This window comes from Pelodiscus sinensis, chromosome 26, assembly GCF_052426305.1.
Source record: "Pelodiscus sinensis isolate ZL-2025 chromosome 26, ASM5242630v1, whole genome shotgun sequence".
NCBI lineage: Eukaryota > Metazoa > Chordata > Testudines > Trionychidae > Pelodiscus > Pelodiscus sinensis.
In genome coordinates this window covers 8597011-8615377 of record NC_143077.1, presented here as the reverse complement: position 1 = coordinate 8615377, position 18367 = coordinate 8597011, and the positions used below count along the sequence as shown (strand labels likewise).

Here is an 18367-nt window from a genome sequence, read left to right as displayed (position 1 = left end):
GCAGCTCTCTGTATTGGAAAAAGGAATATTATCTTCAGTTGTGCAGCACAAAGAATAAAGTTATACATTACTGGATAGAAGGCATTTGACTACAGTTAATATTCATCATATTTTTGCTAAGGAGGTGCTGTGCTGGACAGGTTGTGAGGAAAAGGGAACATACATACACATGTGGCGGTTATGTTCAGGAATGATTTGGAGAGGCAGCTATCAGACTATTCATCTTCTAACAAAAGGCCAGCTTCCTAGCAATTCCCTGGTCTGTTTACTTAATGCATCAGTGAAGGATCTACATTTTAAACGGAATGACACGTTAATGTCTTTGTCAGCAGCAAAGCCCTGTATTGCACATCGTTAAAAAAATGTGACAATCATAGATCTGGAAGAGACCTCCAGAGGTCATCAAGTCCAGCCCCCTGCCCAAGGAAGGACCAATCCCAACTAAATCAACCCGGCCAGGGCTTTGTCAAGCCGAGACTTAAAAACCTCTAGGGATGGAGATTCCACCACCTCCCTAGGTAACCCATCCCAGTACTTCTCCTATGGATCTGCAGTGTAGTAAAATAAGGAGAGTCCTTCTAATGGAAAAGCTTCCACACCAAGCATGTACACAAGAGAAGCGCCAAATGAGGTGAGGTGTTTAAAAATGTGGTCACCCTTTTTAGTGTCCTCAAAAGGATGATGGCTCCCCAGCAAGCAAACCAAACTCCTTACCCTGGTTCTTTAAATGGTCACTTGATCCTTAATAAATATGTATGATCTGCAGTATGTTCATATTTTAACGTAACTTTGCCTTAAAAACATGTGTTTAAGAATCCCATGGTCTTAGTTTAGAAAGTTGCCCTCTGTCCCCCTGCACCCAGACCTCCTCCCAGACCCTGCACCAAGTCACAACCAAAACCCCTGCACCCCCTACTGCACCTTTAGGTCAGGGCTGGGCAAAATGTGGTCCACCAAATTGCAGCCAACACTGTGGTTGACTCTACTGAAGTCTGAGATGTAGGCACATCTCCTCTGTGTAGACATAAGACAACTGGGTTCTAAGCATCAGTGAATGGTGGAGCAACCAAGTTCTTTGGGGGAGGGATCATTATTTGCTTGGTATCTGTACAGCCGCTAGCACAATGGAGGTTCTGCTCTGTGACTATGGTGTCTATGCTCCTACACTTCAGTTAGTCTATAAGGTGCCACAGGACTCCTCGTCGCTTTTGCAGATTCAGACTAACACGGCTACCCCTCTGATATGGTGTCTAGGTGTCAGAGCAATACAAATAAATAACTCCTCTCTGTAGGCCCTCCTGCATCAGGAATGTTTTCACTGTGTCACTAGAGAGCAAGGAGGAAGGTCATTGCTGCACAATCTGCCCAAGTCGATGCACACCAGAGCGCGAATGTGTAGCGAGGGTAAGATGAAAAGGAAAAGCAGTGCCTCGTTCGCATGCAGCCTATCCGGAGTGTAGACAGCATCTTTCCTTCTCCTTGATCTGACCACCCTTCTTCCCTGAATCTCTGCTCCCAGGGTCCCCTCTTCTTCCATCCAAAGTTCAAATTTACCTACCCTTTGAAAGCTCTGCTCCTGCCCACCTTTTCCCACACACACCTTTAAGCCTGCCTCCCACTCTAGATGCTCCTCCTATTTCTCTTCTCATTCCACTCCCCTGGCCTGCACACACGTCAGACACTATGACCCCTTCCATACCACCTTATTCCTCCCTGAACATTTCAAGACAGACCTTGTCCTATAAGGTACCAGTGATAACACAAACAGCCACTTCATGCCTTTAGGTCAGGGCTGGGCAAAGTGTGGCCCACCAAGTCACTGACTCTGGCCCGTGGTCACAGTGGGGACCCTCAGGCAGACTCCCTACCTGCTCTGCCTCCTATTCAGAGAAGCAGCTGTGAGGGTCTGTTTGTCTATGAATGGCTGCAAGCTGGGGGAGAGGCTTTCCCTGCCCCCAGCACAATCCCATTTGCTGGTTTCTGGCCAATGGGAGCTGCCTGTTTGAAGAACAGGCAGCCTCCAAAGCACTGCCCACTCCTCAGGCTCATAGTTATTTACAGACCCAAGAGGCCCCTGCAACTGGTTCAGGGGCAGAGCAGGCAGGCAGCTTATCTGAGAAACCTGCTGAGCTGTTGACCGGGAGTCATCCAGGTAAGTCTTCTGGCTACAGCCTGCCTCTGGCATCCCAGTAACTCCCTCCCCCCAACTCACATAATCCAAACCCTCTGTCCCCCTGCATCCAGACCCCCTCCCAGATCCTGCACCAAGTCACAACCAAAACCTCTGCACCCCCTACTGCACCTTAGTCCCCTGCCCCAGGTCACAACCTGCTCCTGCCCAAGGTCACAGCCCACACCTCTGCCCCAGGTCACAACTGCCTCCTTCACCCAAACTCCCTCTCAGAACCCACATCCTCTCCTGCACCCCAATCCCTTACCACAAGCTCCCTTCTGCACCCAACTTCCATATTAATGAAGGTGGTGTGGGGTCTGGGATGGAACGGTGAGGCCCTTGACCACTTTCCAAATTCATGGAGTGTCTCGCCATCCAAAATTATTGCCGACCCCTGCTTTAGGTTCTACACAGAAGGGATTGTGCATACCATGCATGGACAGGCAAGAAATCAGGATCAGGGATGCACTGCACTAGGTTCTGTACAAAAGACAAAATCCTTGTTGCAAGGGGCTTCTTGCAAGAAAAGAAGTGCTACTCTGAATTGAAAAAGATGATAGGACTGAAAACTAAGCATTTATTCTAATTCTTTACCTATTACAATCGTGAGTACTTTTAAAACTAATAACGGGTCGTTTATTCAATGCTAGGATTCCTCCCAACCTATTCTAATACTCCACACACACACCCTACTCACACAATATGCAACTGGTTATGTAATATCTGCTTATTACACTCTGTAATTAATTGTCTACATATTTCCTAACATGGTGGAAGAGTTGATAGTTATGGACACAACAGTGATGTTTGGAGCAAAGCTTTTTTTATTGCAGTTATTAGTGAAAGTTACACTTCAAACTGAAGCAAAGCGACACTAAAACCAATAATTTTTTTTAAAAAGGTAAAAACAAACACAACATAGACTCCTTCCAGTATAGAGAATGGCAGAAAGAGAAGAGTGGAATCTGTCACAGAAAACATTGGTGACAGTTTTGGCTCAGAAAGAATTCCATGACTGAATTTCACAATGCAAGTATTGTGACAGAATGTTAAACAAAAACAAAAATTTGTCCTTTTAATCTCAACCACAGACATCATACATTTTTGCAAAAGACAATGATTTAACCGAAGGTACAACATTCACCACTGAAAATCTGCACACAAGCATTTTACTTTCAGAATCTTGTTTGCTTTCTGTTCACTTCTTATTCTGAGCCTTCAGCTGACACGACAATACAGAACTGGATATTCAGCATATGCATAAAACAGCCCCAAACTCTGATACTAACACAATATCCCCATACCATTTTATTAGTTTGTAGAGAGATTAGTTCAATTGCCAATTTATGTGCATTTCAATGTTATATAAAATTGAGGTGGTCTTTTAAATTCCAGCTATTTTTCATTGCATACACTAAAGAAAAAGTTAGAGAAGTCTGAAAGTAAAATCACATTCTCTCTGATCAAAGTTTGGCAGTCATGTTTGGTATTTCCCTCAAGATATCACCTGGTCCTATGTCCTTGCAGATTCAAACCTGCACTGCAATCCTCATTCATTTTCGCAGATGTTTTGGAACAAAAACTAAAATAATCTAAGTATTTAATAAAAAGGTTAAAAATACATTATATGGATTTCAAAAGAGAATTTAGTCTTCAAATGATGAAAGTAGATTTGCAATATACCCAACTTGATTTTTTTTTTAAGTCAGCGGAAAGTTCCAATGACTTTATGTATATTATATACCATTCTTGAGATATTAGAGGTGGCTAAGCAGAAAGTAGTAATGGTGGGACAGAAGTTGTGTCACGGTATTTTACTGTGTTGGGGGAAAAAAAAGCAGAAATTGTGACAGGTACAAAATTTTGGCAAGAACAGTTTGTTTTTGGAAAAGGAGAGGGGAAGGGGACACTGCTTCTGGTTAGCAGTACATTTCAAAACATGTTGAATACATATCAACTCTTCCCCCCTCCCGCCCCAATAGTTGCAGCCCACATCCGCAATACAAATAGGCACACACGGTCAAGATGGTTGAAAAGTAAAAAATAAAAAAGCTTTTACTAATGCATTTGTTATCCACCTACAATCTATTTGTGCAATGTTTCAAATAACAGCTCTGTTTTATTCTTGAGATAACCCCCCTTTTCCTTTTAAAAATAGGCATTGTTGTTGTAGTTAGAACACATTCTATTTCTTGCATAAAGCCATGGTAGCACCAAAACAGAAAAGAGCGGTTAACATACCAGAAAGAGGAAGAGTGTGTGTGAGACATAAATGTATAAGAATTCCAAACCACTGGAACAGTCTGTTAAAAAAACAGACCCTTTATTCCAAAAGGACCCTTTATTCCAAAAAAGGAATTCCAAGTAGCACAAATAGTCTCTGTATTTAAGTACACAGTATTATACACATGGAACATTTATATATACACACCACTGCTTCCAGTAGCCTCATACCTAAAAGTGTTGATTACTAATAATCTTCAAGGTGCACACTATGCCACGTGAATTTGCCATTATCCGAAGACATGTTCATAGCCATATTGGCTCATAACTGAAGAGACGCACATTAAGACCATCTCTACAAATGGAGATGGAAGAGGCATACTCATGCTTGCTGTCATTGAGCTAGCATGGGAAAAAAAGAGGTGGGTTTGTGGTTTGGGCAACTAGGCTGTGCTGCTACTTGTGCGATCACTACTATTTTTAGTGCACTAGCTCAATGACAGCAAGCATCAGAATGTCATCTCAAACTGAGAATCACACTCCCAGCGCCAAGTATAGACACAGCCAATGACTATGTTTCAGTGAAACCTTTAACATAATGCCTGACAGACAATACTCCTAGCTATGCCAAATCCCCCGTCTCTCCCCAACCTTACTACTGAGCAATCAATACTTTCCCACTCAAAATGCCAATTATGTTTATCCAGGAACTGGCCATGCTGGAAAGTCTAACCATTCACACCAAGGGAAATAAGAATATCACTGTCAAATGAATGCATAGTATACCCTGTGAGTCCAATACTCATTTTATCACCTGACATGTGAAACAAGAGAGCCAAATTACTGTATGCCAGTGCTGCTAATCATATGGGAGAACCCTGCTAAGTGAATGCCAGCCACAGAAGATTGGTTTTTTTAAAAATCTGTATAGTTCCTGTACCCTGTTATCCTGCAATTGTTACCATCTATAGAACTGAGCTGATGTGCAACATTTTAAGGAACAGCACTTTTCTATAGGTAAACATTTAACACAGCCAGAGTCAAACAGTGCAAAGCTTCACTTGGAGAAACGAGTACACTGTCCTCGTGAACACAATTGTGTCCAAAACACAATAAAACCTACCATCGAAGTAGAATGGATTATATTAGGATCCACAAAACAGAACAGCTCAGTGAAGCCAACTTTCAGTGAAATTACCTGACATCAACGGGCTAAATGGTCTTCCTTCTAATAGCCTTCCTAGCACTTAGTGAAATCTTTCAATATGCCACTTTACTTGCCTGGCCTAGCAGCACTATCTGCTCCATGTTGTTAATTTACCACATGACAAAAGAATTTAAAAAACCCTCTTCACATCTGCCACTATCCGCCTCTCCAATGGAAACTGACTGGCGGATATGCCTAAATGAATAAAGCCTTGCCCAGCCTGTCTTTTCTATTGTAAAAAACTGTGTTTGAACTTAAAAAAAAAACTTCCACAGTTGGGCACATTTAGACAAAAAGCAAGAATTACTGGCCAGTAATTCTATATTTTAATTGCTATTCTTGCAAATCTGTGTTGACATCAACTTTCCCTTTTACTAACCATTCTTCAACCTAAAACAATCCTGTTGTCAGAAAAGGACAGGTACAAAGTTAGGATTATACACCCAGTCCTGCTGGCCTTCCCAACAGTAACCCCCATAGAGATAACACGTGCACAAAGACGACAGGTCTGGATCCAGGGCACCACCCCTAGAGCAGAAGAAGGGGAAAGCATTAACCAAAATGCAGAATTGATAAATGGAGTTGAAAATTTACAAAAGATACCTTGACTTGGGCATATTGATAATTTAGTACTTTCATATCCTTACTCATCTTCAAGACATGTAATATTTAGTCTGCACAAAATAGCATGAGGTATTATCCACATTTTACAGATGGTGAAACAGGCAGCATGACTAACCCAGAGTCACGGAGGGAGTCCAGGTCGCACTGAACTCCAGAGTGCCTGGCTACAGACCATGCCAGAGTCTCAAAACTGTTTCCGTATGGTCCATCTGAAACTTTCCCTGTGCATTCTAAAAATCCCCCTTCACAGAAGCGTCAGCTGTAAAAATGAGCATTCACAACTCAGTTGTGAAAGATTCAGGGAAGTCTTTTGCACAGCATGTAAGTATACATAGATCTGTCTAAATTAGTAAGCTGGTATAGACTAGATGGTATGGTCCTTCTTACATCACTTTACTAAAACCTTCCACACCCAAGACATTACAAAATTCTTACATATACCAACCCCAGTTTAGCTGCTGGCAAAATAATTTTTGCAGAGATAATTGGGGTATCAACATTTCCCACCACAAGGCTTACTCTTATTTCAGGTCAGTTCGTTGCTCTCCTACATTTATTATACCACATTCTTAAATATCCTCATAATTGCCAGGGGGAAAAATCCCAGCCAGACTCAAAATCAAGTCAAGTGTGTGAATGTGCAGATGCACTGTAAATAGCAAAAACTTTAAAAACAAATAGTCTCTAAGGTACTGCAAGACTAACAAAAAATGTAGACGGTATCATGGTGTAACTTTACAAGTTTCAGAGGGGTAGCCGTGTTGAAAATAGCAAAGATACCATTGAATGGTTAAATGTAAAACAAAGGCAGGTGAGACTATTCTGAACAGGCAGGCAAAGGGAAACTAATTACTAGGTTAAATTTTGCAGAATAAATTGCTCTTGTACCATTGAATTACACATATTAGACTACTTAAAACCCATTAAAAAAGGTACCTGGAAAGGGTAACAACTCTATAAATTCACGGGTTATCCCATTCAGAGTGCACATTCCTTAATAAAGAAGTGACATGGATTTTGAAAAATATTAGCACGGTAGTAGAGGCTAATGAAAAATGAAAGAAGGATCTCAGTTTTAAATTTAGCGCATGAAAATCTTAACCACAGAATATCAATTATTTGGGAATGCCGCAAGTATCTTCTACCTTATGTTCTTGATCAGAAAGAGGCAAAGTGCCTGCTGGGTTCTCAGTAACAGCTCAAATAATTCCCACAAGACAAACATTTCACAAGCCCTCAAATCACCTTTTGAGATTCCTATCAATTGCCTGAAGGACTAGCGCAGAATGCAGCTTATACTATCAAGTTCTGTTTAAACCTTTCCTGGGTTTATTATTAACAGGTGCTTCACCACAAACTGTCACTCTTAAAACTCACTAGTCCAATAACTAACTTCTTGTTTTCCAAAGGGTAACAAGATTGTTGCAGATAGAAATGGATATTCCATTTGAGCATAGTATGGTGAGTGAGTTTGTTCAGTGGAAAAGGGAAGGTAGGTTACAAGCAGAACATGAGTAGCACCAATTGCAATGCCATGGCAAGTGAACACTGCAACTGATTGCCCTGTCTCTAGAAGGCTCTACATACTGCAGTGTTAGTTGCTGAAGACCGTGGCCAATAACATACCACAGTAACTGGACTTTATAGAGGGTCTCACCCATGAAATCCCTGGTCTGTGTGGTTTCAAATAGCACCAACTTACTGGATTTTAACTAAGTATTTAAAGTAGGGGGATTTAGGTAAAAGCAAAAAAAAAAAAAAGAAGTTCTTCATCACTTTACATTCAAAATGTACAGCACTTATGGATATTACAGGCTGCTTCTCTGTGTGCTTACATTAAAGAGGGAACACAGGCATGCATTAGAAAAAAAAATGTCCCCTCCTATGGTTGTTTTTAAAGTGGCCAAATGCAAGAGGCTTTTCCCTTTGGTGAATTAAACATACAAATACAGGTTCACAAGGTTCTGAGCTGCAAGTGGTTCTTGTAGAAACCTTAGATTTCTATTGCTTATGCCGTTTTAAATATAAACTCTAATTTCCCCCTTGTATTGCTTTTGACAGCTCTCTGTTACTGGTTTGAAGTAACTGTCATCCCTGTCATCTGTTCTCTACTTCAGTAATATAGGAAAGAAAAGCGATAGACACCTGGCACATAATTCTGGTGGTTTAGTTTAATCTTTCAGCCCCAGCACATGTTCCAAAAAATGTTCACTCACCAAGTCTGTATCATCCAGGAGGAGGAATTAAAACTAGATATATGCACTAGATTATTTATTTTTCCTACTGAAAATGTTTGAGGAGCATGTCAGTATCATGAGCAGTTTGCCTGTTTAGGCTTAAACTGGAGGTTTTAAAACATCACACACACTTGCCGCTGAGTAATGCAGATCTAGTGTCATTATATAATATGCCCCAGTACACTTTAAACCAGGTAAGACTGAAAGTAAGGCCTTTGCCTAATAAAACAGTATCAGCACATTTAAATTAAGTCTGCTTAGACTTTTGTAGCCATATTTATAAAATATGGAAAGCAAAGAGGACAAACAACCAAAATCTTATTGGATCTCAATAACTTCTGGATTAGTTAAAAAGTCAAAGAAATTGGTTATGAGCAATGGAAAAAAGATGCAGGGCCTTTCTGTGTGGGGAAAAAAAGGTTGGAATAGGAATTTTTGGTCCCTTTCATGTCAGTAAAATAAAGATGTGGCTGCTACTAACAGTTTTGGCCCTGAATTTAGGTTGGGGAAAAAAAAACCTGAACAAGAATGTTTTCAGGATTTTAAGATTTAAAAGAAAAAAACAGTTTAGGTTAAATCGCGGCAGAGGAAAGTTTAAATGCCAATATTTCTCTGATTATAAAGTTATTATAAACTAATTAATTTATTTGGCTACATCAAAAGTAGAATATAGCAAAACCAAAAATAAATTAGATCTTTAAATTTCATTTTTATAACCTACATTAGTAATAAGCAAGCATTATTTTTAATTATGGATTAACAGGATAGTGGTCTTTTTTCCCCCCTAAAGACCTAAAAGTTCAAGCAAGAATCACTATCTCCACCTTACAATTTATATAGCTAATTCCTTGAATGCAAGTGAGCAATTCCAAATATGTAAAAATAAAAGGTTCCAACACTGTTTAATCATATTAGAAAAATTGGCAGACTTACTGAATAAACCAATTCCAGCAAATGCACCATTTATCAATAGAAGTGGGAGACTCGTGTTAATGTTTGACCTTTGAAAACATTTTGCTAAACATCAGAAACCAGTACATATTGTACCTCCCTTGTCCAGCACCTTCGGGACCAGACCCATCCTGAACAAGGGAATTTGCTGGATCAGAAGAGGTCCCCCTGCCAGCAGTCTCCAAGACACTGACCTTCCCAGTGGCTGGACCCGCCCCCACCCCACTGCTACGGGGCTCCAGTATGCAGGGCTTGGACTTGGGCTCCAGCCCGCTGGGGCTCCCTGAGGACAGAGCTCCCCAGCTGCTGTAGCCCTGCTTCTCCCCTGCCTGCCTGGGAATCCCCGGGCACGGGGCTTGCTGGCTGCCCCACCCAGCCAGGGCTCACGGGGAACAGGGCTCACTGTCTCTGCTGCTGCCCCACCCAACTCGGGCTCACCAGTCCCGCTGGCTGGGGCACCCAGCCAGTTCACACTCCTGGGCACCTGGGCTTTCTGATCCAGTGACATCCATGGTTCTGCCGGACCACGGATGTTGCCGGATCAGAGCCCTGAATTTTGGAAGTTCAACCTGTATTCTCAGTTGATCTAGAAATAGGTTAAAGCTCATAACTGTTTACAGTAATAAGCTGAACACAGAAAAGGGCATGTCAGAATTCTAAATCAAATCCAGCTACCAATGTAGTCTGTTGTATGTCCTGGTCACTGCATTTCATTCACTTTCTTCTCAGTCATGATTACTAAAGTTATGATTTCACAAAGAAAATAAAAACCCACACAATTAGAAACAACTCCCTCCTAACGTGTTAAAAAGCAACATTCAGGCCAAACACGTGAAACTACAAGATGCACACAAATTACCAATAAATATAAGGACCCATCACAATAAAGGCCAAACCTCATCTTTAAAAAAATTCTTTTAACTGCTATTAAGGCATTACAAAAATGAAAGTTGTGTTTGCATTTTTGCAGGCATGTGCAAGCACATTACAGTGAAATCAAGGCAAAACTTTGCTATTATTTTATGCAGCATAACAAGGTTACTGAGGTGCAGCGTTTATTTGTCTAGTCTACAACTCTTCTGGACTGGAGGAATGCTCACCAACGTCATCAGGGGCTCCACAACATCTTTTAGCACAGTGCAAACAGGGCATCAACAGTCATCCAAACGTGTTTACGATTTATATAATCAAGAGTCCCTATTAGATCATTAGAAGTGCCATTAACATGTAAGCATTATGCTCTTAAAATACAGGCTGTGTGAAGTCTGCTCAAAGTACGACTCCAGAAAATTTTACTATATCTCTGGGAACCTGCTTCATCTCCAAAAACGAGGACATGTCCTTAGAACATCTAGGATCCCTTCTAAATATTAACTATACTATACCACTGCCTGAAGTGTTCTGGGCTATTTCCCCACATCTCCCGCATCCTCCTAGAACAGGAAGTGATTAGTTACATTAAATGAAATCCAAACTACTTTTAGCCCCCAAGTTGAATTTGGTGATCCTTCCTCAATACTTCTCCCTCCTTCTAAATACACCTTTCCTTAGTTATTCTTGGTCCTGATTCAGAAATTGCTGCTTGAAGGTACATAAAATGATACCAACAAACACTTGGCATTTTCAAAAATTGCTCTCAAATTTTCAGCCATGTACAATTGGGGAACATAAAAATCTACAGCACCATCTTCTGAAAAGGCACTTTCTGAGGACTGTCTTGCTTTTAAAAAAATTAAAATTGCTCCAAGTTTTAACAGTGGAACTTCTTTGCTGTCGCACAACAGTACAACGACTACCCATGTTAGGATGAGGAATCCTAGACAGCATTCTAACATAGTTAGGGGCACATGGCTTGAAAGGCGATTGGTATGCAGTGTCTCCATCAACTCCCTAGTTTCCATAAGAGTGATGTTTTGCTGATTGCTTTTTTACAAACCTTTAGCTACCTTCTATCCCCATATCCCCACAGCTTCCCATATGCATCTTTGGCTACTCAGGCCACAAACTAATTTTAAACCTCAGTGTTTTAGTGACTGTATTCTTGAGATTGTTAGATGTGTAAAGGACCCTGTGTTTTACTTATTAGATTCACACCTCACAACTACTATAAAGTTACAAAGATCTTCTACCAGAAGAAAACACTGAGATTAGCACACACCTTAACTTAAATCTTTTTCAATTTTATAAAAATAATAGATATCTGAGTGAATTGGCTAAGTGAAGTTTTTATAATTAGAAGAAGTGCCAAAACACAAATGGTATCCCATATACAATGTCAAATTCAAGTACCATCTTTGGGTAGGAAAGTAAGCCAGGAATATTTTTCCCTTTGACATCTAGATAGATTTTCTATTTGCTAAAATTAACTGGCCAATGGCAGACATGTTTACTCCGTAACACTACAGCTGATGGAGCATTTTTCTGGCATGAAAAGAAAACTTCAAGATGACTATTTGGAAATGAAAATGTATGGTTTCAATGTATATAATCAGAGCTTCTCTGACGCTTCTTATGAAAAGTGCTTTGAGAAAAAGGTTCTCTCTCATCAGTTCACAAAACTGAGAACATATCAAAGGTGGACAGGTCTCAAGGTACGAGTAAAAATGTAAATTCAGAAAGGCCTCATCCTTTTGAAATAGAAGAAATCGGCGCCTGGAAATTTTATACTATTGTGCACACAATCACTAGTAGACACCCAACATAAGTAGCTAGGATGTGTACAGTGGGTGATTATTCATTTAATGTTATTTGTCTAAACAACAATAGGACAAGTATCTGCACAAAAAGAAGAAATGGAAATAATTTAGGACCAATGGCACCTTGAAAGAATTTGATGGATTCCTGAAAGCTGTCAATTTTAACTTGAAATCTGTTACAAGAGCTAAACTACCTTCCAAAACAATCACAGAATTAATGAGGGAAATAACCTTTGCATAATTTCAACTAAATGGTTTAACATTTGATAGCCATCTAACAATCCTGAGTAAAATGGCCACACAGTGGAAGTGCCCCACAAATCAAAGCTGCTTGCTTTGAGTAGAGTTGTCAGTCCTGCTGTTAGCAGATGTTGCAAGAGTTTAACAATTCAAACTACCAAAAATTCTCAACTCTTTTTTCCAAAGTTGGATTCACTAATCAGTACATCACATAGTTAAAGTAATTGCCATTACCAAAAACCATTCTGTTAAGCTTAGGAGAAGCACTGCCTTCATTTCTAGGGCAGTGGTTCCTAAACATTGGCACACGTACCAGTATTGTTATTTCAGGTATGTGGCTAGTATCCTTAGTTGCCTCTCCCCACATTTTGTGCTGGGTGCCCAAGTGTACGTCCCCACGGTTTGGAAGGTTAGTGGCACTTGTTAATACAAGGTAAGGTTTTAGTCCGGTACACTGGTACAGTGTCTGAGAAGATTGGGAACCACTGTTTTAGACAGATATATGCACAAATGAGGCCAAAGTTTCCACAAAATGGAACTCCCAGCCTTTGCCCACATCCCTGTTTGGGCTATATACAGTGTGCTCCTGGAAAGATAAAGGGATTGTGCATGTTGCACTCAAGATTTCTCCAAAAAGCACATAAAACTTGAGAAAACTTTCTTTAAAGGAGAGCAGGTATAAAAATAAAAAATCCATATAATCCTGTGAAAATATAGAGGAAACTGCCACCATAGATGAGGTACCATTTATCCCCCCACCCCCTAAACTGCTAACATCAAACTATATATAAGTCTTTAGACAAAGGAAGAATATCTGGCTATTTAATCTCAATTAAAATGACAGCACCCTTTGTTACACTTGATATTACACACTGTTAATTTTCTTTTGAAAAACGAGATACCACGTCTAACTCTAAGCCTTGGTTCCTGCTCATCTCCTCATTCCCTAGTGCAGTAATTGTCCGTCTCCGTTTAAATAAATATAGCAGCTAACAGTATCATAAACATGTGGCCCTCACAACGCCAGTAACTCGATATTGTAATACAAATACGTATCGGCACTTTATGTAGACATTTGCAAAACTAAGAATATAGAGATTAAAACTCCCAACTTCTCTTCACATGAAAACCAGTTACACTGGCCTGCAAAACCAACATTTTAAAGTCACTTTTTCCAATGGATTTTTATTATTTTTTTATATTTATTTAAGTTTTTGGTGAAAGCAGCAAGCAAAACAACAAATCTTTCAAATCAGTCATTGAGCGTAGGCAGACTGGAAACCATATAGTGTCTTTAAAAGAAGAGTTAAAGGCCATATTTTTTTTTTAAAAAAGGGCTTTTCATCAAAATGCCAGTTCACAAAAAGTCCTTGTAAAGCAGTTTTTTCTAAAAAAGCCCCTTCAAATTTAAAAAGATTAATCTTATGTAAAAAGCTTAACCTGCAACTTTTATGCATGAGTCTACTAGGTAGAGCAATTCTAAGAAATTGCCATGTTCCAGAATAAAAGATAGAGAGATTTGTTTGGAAACCATTTTGCTCCAATTATTTCATTATATTGACCTCCCTGCAGCATTTTTATTCAAAGGAGCTGAAAGATAAGTGCATGAAGCAGCCAGAGAACACTGGGACACTTCAACTGGGAGTCTGCAGTCCCTCTGACAAATGAATTCTAATCCCACCAACAATGCAAGAGACTCCTAAATGCTCCTTGACTGCACAGAGATCTGTTATCATAGTCCCCTTTTCTCCTGAGCTGCTTAGTACACTGCCCACCAGCATGACTATTTCCAGTGCAATTTTAACTCTGCAAAAAATTAGTTTCTTTGCATTATATTTCTTGATATTGGGAGAAAAATATATATGTATATACATCAACTACTTAGTAAAGCGCTTTGAGACAGTGTTGTGAACAGCACTACATACATTTCAATACAAAGTACAAAAGCACAAAATACAGTACTTAAGTTTTCTGGCAGAAATGGGGGAAATGCATGCCTACTGAAGCAAAATGGGCTCAGATTTTAGGCTCAAAATACAGTAAATTGGCAAATATAGTGGATTACATGAGAATGACATGAGATAAATGAGATACTTAAACCAACCCATTGGTTTTCGTGTGAAGAGCAGGTGGAGTTCAGAAAGGCTGGGATAACAGCAATGCCCATATAAACAATCTGCAGTATATATATATGCATATATACTATGAACCAGTGCAAATAAAACAGTCAAAAATGCAGTTTACGAGGTTACAAAGTGCAAAACTTCCCGATGCCCCGTTACTGAATATATGCTCATCTCGATCATCTTTAAAATACTTGTTTTAACTTTAAAGTGGAATGAACAAAAGTCCCATTAATGTTTTGTTTCACATTTCAGTGATTTTAACTTGTTAAAAATTATCCCAGCCCTATCAATTTCTTTGTAAAAGTGAAATGAAGTCACCAATGCCTTAATTTTAAAAGGAAAGCCCCTGAATATGAAATAAGCAAAAATTGCTTAAGAACTTCATTAATGACTTAAGACATTTTTATGATTAATGTCAGCTACATTAAAAGTTAACACCTGAAAATCCAGATCTTCAATGAAAAATTCTTCGTTTTAATTTAAACAACTTCAGGTTCATAAGCCCCAAAATGTACACAGTTCTCTTGTTAAATCAAAATACTGCATTGATTGCCAATATTAAAGCTTACAGAATCCTAGACACATAGGTTTTGCTATTCTTTGCAATTTTGATTTAAAAAAGAAACATGAATAATTCCAGATGACTATAACACTTTCCTTTTGAAATTAAGGCTTTTACTTTGTCCTTTCAAAATTGTGGAGGTGTCCATTCTCCCACAGTTAGTGGTACAAACGCCGCTTTAATACAGCTAAACGGACACACTTTTCCTTTCAAACGGCTTATTGCACTAAAAGATAGCAAAAACAAGTTGTCAGTTTTTTTTAAAAAATAAACGGTTACATTTCTAAAAATAAAAATGGATGTTGCCCATATGTTCTGTAATAATTAAATTAAAGCATTATTATTCTAATAAATATAAAAGAAAAAGAGGCTAAACTTCAAAAACATACATATATATGAAATCACATTAAGGTGTGTGAGAGGCAGCAAGTAAACTAGCAAATAATGACCTCAACTCTAAAGTTTCATTTATGGTGTTTACTATGTGTAATCCCATAAAACAAAGAACATCTGATCTTGCATGAAGCTCAAAATATAGGTATGACTTGCCAGATAGATAATTAGTTAAAACTTCTGGACAAGGTAAAACAGCAGCTTTAGTAAACTCACCAGGGAGCAAAAAGAGTTTGGATCACTATTGCTGCACAGACATCACTAGCTTTTTTAAAGGGACCTAATGGAGTTGAGGACTCCAAGCTGTGAAGTAAGACACAAAGGCAGCAGTTGGCTAAATTATGTTCAGATTAATGGACTAATGTGTGCAAAACCCTTCCCCCCTAATTTCTTCTAGTTAGTGCTGTACATTGAAATGTACTTCGATATGTTCCCATTCAAATGCTGATGGCAATCTTGAGAGAAAGCTTCCTCAATGCACTGGGGTTTAAAAAAAAAAAAAAAAAAAAAAAAAAAAAGATAAAAAGGCTATTTTTTGCACACTTCCCTCCTCCCCCCAATCATTGTGATTGTTACATAGGTCATTGTGGTTTTTTTAAACTACATCATTATTATTATTATTATTTTTTGCAAAGATAGTTGTGCTGCCGAGCAACTTGAGGTAAAGGCATAAAAGGGTTAGACTACAAGAAAAAAAAAACTGATGACGACGGCACTTCCTACAGGAGACCGCCCCAAAAAAGCAGTTGGCTGGTTTCGTATTGCATAATAGTGCTGTGTTCCTCGATGAAGTAAACAATCTTCCTCAGGTCAATTTAAGGATTAGCCCCTTGCCCCTGCACAGTGTCGGCTTCAGCATGATCGGAGGCGTACCCCATAAACTGACCCCATCGGAAACATACATTGTATGTGGCTTAATTTTTCAGTTCTTCCTTTCAGTGAGTATGCTCCGATTTTATTGATTTATTTAAGCGAAGTACATGGTGCGTAAGGTGTCTTGGTGAATCTGTACAGCCTTAGCAAGGGCCTGTGGGTCTCTTCCATTGCTTTGTCCTGAAACATGGCTTCCTTCAGCACTGCAAAACAAAGTGAAATGTATTAAAACTTGCACTAATCCTTTAAAATTTAAATTGCCATTGTTAAATTGCCAATTGCCTATTTTATAACAGGAAACTTGGAAATGGCAGAGATGCTCAATGACTTCTTTGTTTCGGTCTTCACCGAGAAGTCTGGAGGTGTGCCTAACGTAGTGAATACAAGCAGAGAGAGGGTAAGTTTAGAAGATAGGATACACAAAGAACAAGTTAAAAATCACTTAGGAAAGTTAGATGTCAGCAAGTCACCAGGTCCTGATGAAATGCATCCCAGGATACTCAAGGAGCTGATAGAGGAGGTATCTGAGCCTTTAGCTATGATCTTTGAAAAATCATGGCAGACAGGGGAGATTCCAGAAGACTGGAAAAGGGCAAATATTGTGCCCATCTATAAAAAGGGGAATAAGAACAACCCAGGAAACTACAGACCGGTCAGTTTAACGTCTGTCCCAGGGAAGATAATGGAGCAGGTAATTAAGGAAATCATATGCAAACACTTGGAAGGTAATAAACTGATAGGGAATAGCCAGCATGGGTTTGTGAAGAACAAGTCATGCCAAACTAATCTGATAGCTTTCTTTGATAAGATAACGAGCCTTGTGGATAAGGGAGAAGCGGTGGATGTCATATACCTAGACTTTAATAAGGCATTTGATACGGTCTCGCATGATATTCTTATTGATAAACTAGGCAAATATAACTTAGATAGGGCCACGATAAGGTGGGTGCATAATTGGCTGGATAACCGTAGTCAGAGAGTTGTTGTTAACGGTTCTAAATCCTGCTGGAAAGGGATAACAAGTGGAGTTCCTCAAGGGTCTGTTTTGGGACCCGTACTGTTCAATATCTTCATCAATTATGTAGATATTGGGATAGAGAGTACGCTTATTAAGTTTGCAGATGATACCAAACTGGGTGGGGTTGCGACTTCTTTGGAGGATAGGAACATAATTCAAAATGACCTTAGCAAGTTAGAGAAATGGTCAGAGGTAAACAGGATGAAGTTTAATAAAGAGAAATGCAAAGTGCTCCACTTAGGAAGGAACAATCAGTTCCATACATACAAGATGGGAAGCGACTGTCTAGGAAGGAGCATGGCGGAAAGGGATCTAGGGGTCATAGTGGACCACAAGTTGAATATGAGTCAACAGTGTGATGCTGTTGCAAAAAGAGCAAATATGATTCTAGGTTGTATCAACAGGTGTGTTGTAAGCAAAACTCGTGAAGTCATTCTGCCGCTCTACTCTGCACTAGTTAGGCCTCAGCTGGAGTACTGTGTCCAGTTCTGGGCGCCACATTTCAAGAAAGATGTGGAGAAATTGGAAAGGGTACAGAGAAGAGCGACAAGAATGATTAAAGGTTTAGAGAACATGACCTATGAAGCCAGGCTTCATGAACTGGGCTTGTTTAGTTTGGGAAAAAAAGAAGATTAAGGGGGGACATGATAGCGGTTTTCAAATATCTAAAAGGGTGTCACAAGGAGGAAGGAGAAAATTTGTTCCTCTTGGTTTCTGAGGAAAGGACAAGGAGTAATGGGCTTAAAGTGCAGCAGGAGAGGTTTAGATTGGACATTAGGAAAAAATTCCTAACTGTCAGGGTGGTCAAATATTGGAATAAATTGCCAAGGGAGGTAGTGGAATCTCCCTCTCTGGAGATATTTAAGAACAGGTTAGACAGACATCTGTCAGGGATGGTGTAGACGGAGCTTGGTCCTGCCTTGAGGGTGGGGTCTGGACTCGACCTCTTGAAGTCCCTTCCAGTCCTATTATTCTATGATTCTATGATTTACCAGCACTGCATTATTGCAACTCGGGAAGGGAACATGACAGTTTTTCAGAGCA

At 39.6% G+C, this 18367-nt stretch overlaps 1 protein-coding gene across 2 annotated transcripts in view; it reads right to left on the bottom strand.

The window, feature by feature from the left end:
• Nucleotides 1–2979: 2979 nt before the first annotated feature.
• Nucleotides 2980–18367, bottom strand: part of AGO3 (argonaute RISC catalytic component 3) — an 80696-nt gene continuing 65308 nt past the window's right edge. For both annotated transcript variants that reach the window (XM_075908840.2, XM_075908841.2), the window contains one exon: nt 2980–16508. In XM_075908840.2, the coding sequence (XP_075764955.1) occupies nt 16400–16508 (109 nt within the window). In that variant the 3' untranslated portion in view covers nt 2980–16399. The remainder of the gene's footprint in view (nt 16509–18367) is intronic.